Source organism: Drosophila novamexicana, unplaced genomic scaffold (assembly GCF_003285875.2).
Source record: "Drosophila novamexicana strain 15010-1031.04,08,12 unplaced genomic scaffold, DnovRS2.1 tig00000009-arrow-pilon, whole genome shotgun sequence".
In the NCBI taxonomy this organism is placed as follows: Eukaryota; Metazoa; Arthropoda; class Insecta; order Diptera; family Drosophilidae; genus Drosophila; species Drosophila novamexicana.
In genome coordinates this window covers 3,559,069-3,565,645 of record NW_020824766.1, presented here as the reverse complement: position 1 = coordinate 3,565,645, position 6,577 = coordinate 3,559,069, and the positions used below count along the sequence as shown (strand labels likewise).

At 41.0% G+C, this 6,577-nt stretch overlaps 1 protein-coding gene across 1 annotated transcript; it reads left to right on the top strand.

Annotated features, from left to right (window-relative positions):
* Nucleotides 1-2,974: 2,974 nt before the first annotated feature.
* Nucleotides 2,975-4,852, top strand: LOC115770337 (putative alpha-L-fucosidase). The gene is made up of 6 exons (XM_030715578.1): nt 2,975-3,285; nt 3,351-3,492; nt 3,548-3,654; nt 3,715-4,191; nt 4,252-4,667; nt 4,730-4,852. The coding sequence occupies exons 1-6, from the start codon at nt 3,054-3,056 to the stop codon at nt 4,832-4,834; spliced, it is 1,479 nt and encodes a 492-aa protein (XP_030571438.1). The 5' UTR covers nt 2,975-3,053; the 3' UTR covers nt 4,835-4,852.
* The last annotated feature ends 1,725 nt before the right edge of the window (nt 4,853-6,577 follow it).

Here is a 6,577-nt window from a genome sequence, read left to right as displayed (position 1 = left end):
TAAGAATAACAAAAATTGAAATAACAGTGTTGAAAAACGTGCTGAGAGTTACGAAAGAACAAGAAATCGACTTGAATTACCGAAGGCAATGAAGCTAATTTACTTTAAACTACAAAAACAAAACGAAACAAAACTAAATTTAAAAAAATAATACAAATAAAATAATGTTCAGTGTATACTAGGTTCTTGCTTGTGTATGTGTATGTGTATGAGTGAGTGTGTGAGTGTACATGTGTGTGTGTGTGTGATATGATTTATGTGCATTAGATGGGGCATCTTCTTTCTAGCCGTAGTTGAACCTAGACATTTGAAGCTCACTGAACAGTCCAGGCTTTAGCTAAAACTATTCAATAACAATTTTAGATGCGTTGAGAAAATATGAACTATTCATTAAATTCGTTCAAATGTTGTGAAAGATTTGCATAATGCTGGTAAAATAATGAAATGCTACGCAAAATTACAGAAACACGAGTTTTTGCGCGATTTCCCAACTGGAATTTAGCGGAACGACACATTTTATGATAAAAGAGAAAATAAAACAAAAAAAAGGTCTACAAAACGAAAAATATAAAATGCAAAATGATAATGAAATAAACTGTTATGTTCAATTAAAAAAACGTTATGTGTATTATTGCTAAGATTTTTGATATTCCTTAATGCCAGTTTATGTTTGTAAATGTTTTATTTAATTTTTGAATATTTTAAAAGTAGAATATATGGAGGAATAAGTTGCAGTGAGTATTATGCAGTGCTATGCAGTGAGTATTACAATATTGTAAGGTGTAAGGCATAAAAAAAGACATCTCTGAAAGCATAAAAGATACTTATTCGCGATCCGTATAAAACAGTCAAGTGGATATAGCTATGTCTGTCATATTAATATGTCGGAGTTAACTGGTTTGCAAAAATCTCTATATATATAGCTCTTTCTCCTGACAGACTCACTGACTGACTGAATGACTGACTGACTGATTGGTAATAAAAACGCAAAGCCAAAACCGTAAAAACTAGCAAGCTGAGATTTTCACTGTAGTTACCTTATGTGTTAAAGGTGCACGTTAAGAGTGTCGAGAAATTCCACCCGCATGCGGGTCAAAGGTAAATGAATGTTTATTTTTCAGCTTGAAGATTCGCCGTTGATTACAACAGTTGATTCTTTATTCAATGCACTTAAAACTTGTTTTTAAATAGAAGCGGAGCTCAAGATTGATAGATTTCAATTTTCCACGGGCGTGTACAGGCTACTGAGAGACAACTGCAAGGACTCCATAGATCCGCCTTTATATATAGAACTAAATAAATGAGTTTGTTGTTTGTCGTTTGTTGTAATAGTAATAAAAATAAAAAATTCGCAACATACGTCACAACTTCCCGCCGCTTTTACTCAACAGCCACACCAATAATTCAGTATTAAAGACAAAAAAACGGATTTAAATAGCAGCACAGAAAACAATACAACAATACAAACGCAACTTCAATACTGTTGATAGAATTCAATTAAGACGCGCGTGAATTGGATGTGTGTACAGAAATTATTGCAATTTGCGCTTGCTGCTCCAAACTCGTGGCCAGCCAAAACACGTTGTCTTTAATAACTTTTGTGTTTCTTAACCGATCTTGATTTTCAACAGTAGATCTTATTTTGCTATAGAATATTTATATATTCTCAAGAAGTTGATTGCATTTAAAATTGGGGTGCAGCATAAACTGGGCTATTAACTTCATTTGTAGCTATGAGGTAGTAGCGGAAAGGTGGTGATAGCTATCAAATGAATGATACTTGATACATGTATATAATTTCTTAAAAAACAGGAGTTCAATAGGACGACCTACATTCCAAATTTCAATTTTCAAGTTCTTATATTCTGACATCCTTGCGTTCACACTTACCGAGCGACGGACAGACAGACAGACATGGCTAGATCGCCTCGGCTATTGATGCTGATCAAGAATATATATACTTTATGGGGTCGGAGATGCTTCCTTCAGCCTGTTACATACATTTGGATTTTGCACAAATACTATATACCCTTATACCCATTTTTAATGGGTTCAGGGTATAATAATTTGGGACGTGTTTTACATTTTTCGCCAAATCTAAAATTCCTCGTTGGAAAGTGCATATCAACATTTTTTTGGTGAAGTTTTAAGTTTTGGTAAGAATATTTATATATATTCTTATATATATATTCTTATATATATATTCTTACCAAAACTTAAGCCCTAACCAAAAAAATTGTGATATGCACTTTCCATATATATATAAAACAAACAAAACATTCCACGGGCAAGGCCGGGCAATGCATATTATACTAGAATATATATAGCTGCCCTACATGCGCTATATGTCGGCAAAGGTATTTGAACAACTTAAATGAAAGAAAATCAAAATCTAATTAACTAATTAAGTCAATATTATAATATATGTGTACACATGTATGTACATGTATATAGATATTTGTAGGTTAACCTATGTTTTCCAATCAGAACATCGGCCAGCTCCAGCTCTCCCGCGAATCTAAATAGTCTTGGAGCTACACACACACACACACGTATATATATATATATATATATGTAAAAGTTATATTATCGTTAATTTAATAAAATACAACTACGTGTGTGTGTGTGTATATGCATGCACGTATGCATACAGCTGTGTGTGTGTGTGTATGCCTGTCAGTTCCAGTTCCAGTCGTAAATACAAGCATACAACAGGTTTGGCCATGACGAACTGTAAATACCCTTGCGGACATAATAATCGACTAGTTTAAATGGAAAAAGTTAATTGATTCTAATCAAAGAGTTCTCGCTTAGCAGAGAGCTCTGCTAAGTTATAGAAACTTTGTGTGGTCATTTTTATATCTTATCACTTAAAAGTTCGACATACATAGTCGCTGTTGCCCTGTTGAATTCAGTTCAGATTGACGGAAGTGCAGATCGCATTCGTTCGCCGCGCTCAGTTCAGTTGGACGCTGCCGTCGAAGCGAAGCGGAGCCAAATAAAATTGGGGAACGGCACAGTTGACTCTCAGTTGACTCTTGATAACAACTAGAATGGAGCGCAGGGGGCTGCAGGCACTCGCTGTGCTCGTGGCTTGTGCAGTCCATGGCGCCGGGGGGCAGTCGCCGCCGGGTCATCGCACCAGGTACGAGCCGAACTGGGCGAGTCTGGACCAGCGACCGCTGCCCCGCTGGTACGACGAGGCTAAGGTGGGCATCTTTCTGCACTACGGCGTGTACTCGGTGCCGAGCTTTGGCTCCGAATGGTTCTGGACCAACTGGATAAGTGGGTGAGCGAGAGAGAGAGATAGAGAGAGAGATATATATATAGAAAACAACGATTCGTTGCAGATCTGCGCAATCCCGACTATATACGCTTCATGCAGCGCAACTACAAGCCCGACTTCACCTATCAGCAATTCGCGGATCAGTTCACGGCGGAGCTCTTCAATGCCACGCAGTGGGCCCTGCTCTTTCGAGATAGCGGCGCCAGGTAAGCCCCAATGGCCCGATCTTTCAGTTTCAATAACAGATATATCTGTCCGTAGGTATGTCGTGCTGACCAGCAAGCATCACGACGGCTACACGCTGTGGCCCTCGAAGCAGAGCTTCGGCTGGAACGCAATGGATGTGGGACCCAAACGCGATATAATCAGTAGGTCAGCTCTGTCTCTGTAAACTCTCTCTCTCTGACTCTCTAGTATATTCTCCAAAGAGGAGCTGGCGGCGGCGGTGCGCAGCGTTACGGATCTTCGATTTGGGCTGTATTACTCGCTGTTCGAGTGGTTCAATCGATTGTGGATCGATGACAAGCTGCATCTGCTGCTGCAGCAGCACTTCGTGGACTACAAGGTGCGACCCGAGCAGATGGAGCTGGTGCAGGAGTATTTGCCGGATATCATTTGGTCGGACGGCGATTGGGAGGCGCCGGCCAAGTACTGGAAATCGGAGGAGTTCATCGCCTGGCTCTACAATGACAGTCCCGTGCGGGAGACTGTGGTGACCAATGATCGCTGGGGCTTTGGCACCGCCTGCTTGCACGGCGACTTTTACAATTGTGCGGATCGCTTCAATCCGGGCGTGCTGCAGGCCCACAAATGGGAGAACGCATTCACCCTGGATCGCACCAGCTGGGGTCAGCGCTTCGATGTCACCCTGTCGGATTTCATGAGCTCCAAAGATGTCATAAGGGGTATACACAACACTTATATTTTATTTATTCAAGCTACTTTTATTGAAATTGGAATTGCAGAAATTGTGAGCACGGTCAGCTGCAACGGCAATGTCCTGATCAATGTGGGTCCCACCAAATACGGCACCATATTGCCCATTTTCGAGGAGCGACTGCGGGACATGGGCCGCTGGCTGAAGGTCAATGGGGCGGGCATCTATGGCAGCACGCCGTGGATCTATCAGAACGATACCCAGACGCCGCACGTGTGGTACACCCGGGGCAAGGAGTCGGATGATGTCAACACCGTCATCTATGCATTTGTACTGGAATATCCGTACGACACAAACGAGCTGGACATATATCCGCTTGGCAAGGAAATCAATGTCTTTCGCAATGTTTTGCTCACGGGCCTAGACTTGGGCATGGATAGCGATGTCTTAAACAAGGCGACCACCCAGATTACTATGCTGGGCATGGAAGACACGAAGATAGCCGTGAGTAGCTTACTAAACCCTCGATTTTATTTTCTAATCTTAGCCAACTTTGGTTTTTACAGTGGACGGCAAACCACAACAAATTGCACATCCTATTTCCACCCAAACATCATATTGATAAGCGTGGCCTCGATTACGCCTGGACTTTTAAAATAACTATAGTTTAAGCTTAACGCTTAACCCATATATTAACAAATATATAGAGAGTTATTTAGATATTTTAATATAAGTTGTAGATGTACAAATGTCGTTAGATTGTTTTTTGAATTAACTATTTTTTCGCGCCCATTTGCGGGTAACTTTATTGGTATATTCTCTCTTAATGTGGCTGGTCACACTGTTCATCGTCACAGTCAATATATCGCACATCATACTGCCGTCTCTAGTCTGATTGGCACAACAAACGCGAAAAGTTGCAAATCCTAGCGCTGGCTTATCCCTGCACATTACAACTAGTAAATCCTTTTAATTAACTACGAAAATTGTGTGAATTGTGTTTAATAGCTCTAACTACGGCAGTTGCCCAATGAAAAGTGCATTAAAGAAGGAATTAGTGCACAAAGAAATAGAATAAGTATTTAACGCTGAACAAGTGTAGGGGCAGCAAAAATGCCAATACAAAAATGCTGAGAGAGCAGAGCGTGCGCGAGCCAAAGAGCGAGAGTGTATTTGTGTGGGTGTGTTAAGTGCGCTCTTATCATTTATGCGGCAATTGTTTTTGTTGACGTCTGTCAATTGTCCAGCTGCAGCTGTTGTTAAGCAAGTGTTGTTTATTTATTGCAATTCTAACAGTAACTGTGCGCACAAAAATTTCGCTATAAAAATAGGCAGCAGAGCAGTGGCACGCGAAGGCCACCTGTCGTATGCACTGCCTGCGACCGAATAAATCGTGCTTATTCAGCCGTGAATTTCGAGGCGCTCATTTGTTGTGCATGGCTAATTAACGTTGATTTGTGTCTTGTGCGTTGTGTATTCGCCTTCGGGTGCAATTATTAGTGGATTAATTAGCTTCTTAAGTTGCCAGTTTGAAGCCAAAACAATCAGTGCGTCATCAATTGTTTGTTCCGAGAGTTCGGTTTTAGGGTGGTGAACGAGAGCCAGAACGAGAGCGAAAGCGAAAGCAAACAAATTGTGTGCGCGCCGTTATGCGCAGAGCGTTGCCACATATCAAAACACTTGAATGCTTCATTTAAAAACCGTTCTTAAGATCTACACATATTGCTTTTAATTTGTGAATAGTAAATAAGAAAGCCACCAAGTTTACGGTTAAATTTACGGACAAGCACTTTTCAATATTTACTCAAGGGATTTCTTTATTCGAACAGGCATGCATCATACAAATGCTTTCGAACTGCTACTTTTCACTAGTTCCGTGAACCATACACATATGTGTTGAAACTCGACAACCCGGCGCGGGTCTCTCTACAACGGCAACTCCGGTTTTGTGAGCGCGCAGCAGCTGTTTTGTTGTGTTCGTTCACTCTCTGTCTCTCTCACAACCCGTTGCCATACGTCACTTTTGGCCAAAACACACTGGCGACTATCGACTCTTTCAGTCTTAACTGTGTCTGAACTGGCGTGAGTAAGCGTTTGGATTGCGTACGGCTAGGAGCAAACGGCAGCGCGTGTTAAGAAATTATAATAAGAAACAGTGAGAACACAGATAAAGATATGTAAAGAAAGAGTTCATTATCAAAAGTGACTACGAAAAGTGAACAGCAAATGCAAGTGCAAGTGCAAGCGCAAGTGCAGTGAACCAGTCTCAGCGGACGGCGCCCTTGAACGTAAATGTGTGTGTGTTTGGTTGTATGCTTTTGTGTGAGTGTGTATGTGTGTGTGTGTGTGTCGGCTGCTGTTTCCAAAAATGTTCAATGTAAAAATATAAAAATACAACAACGGAATGGCTAAAA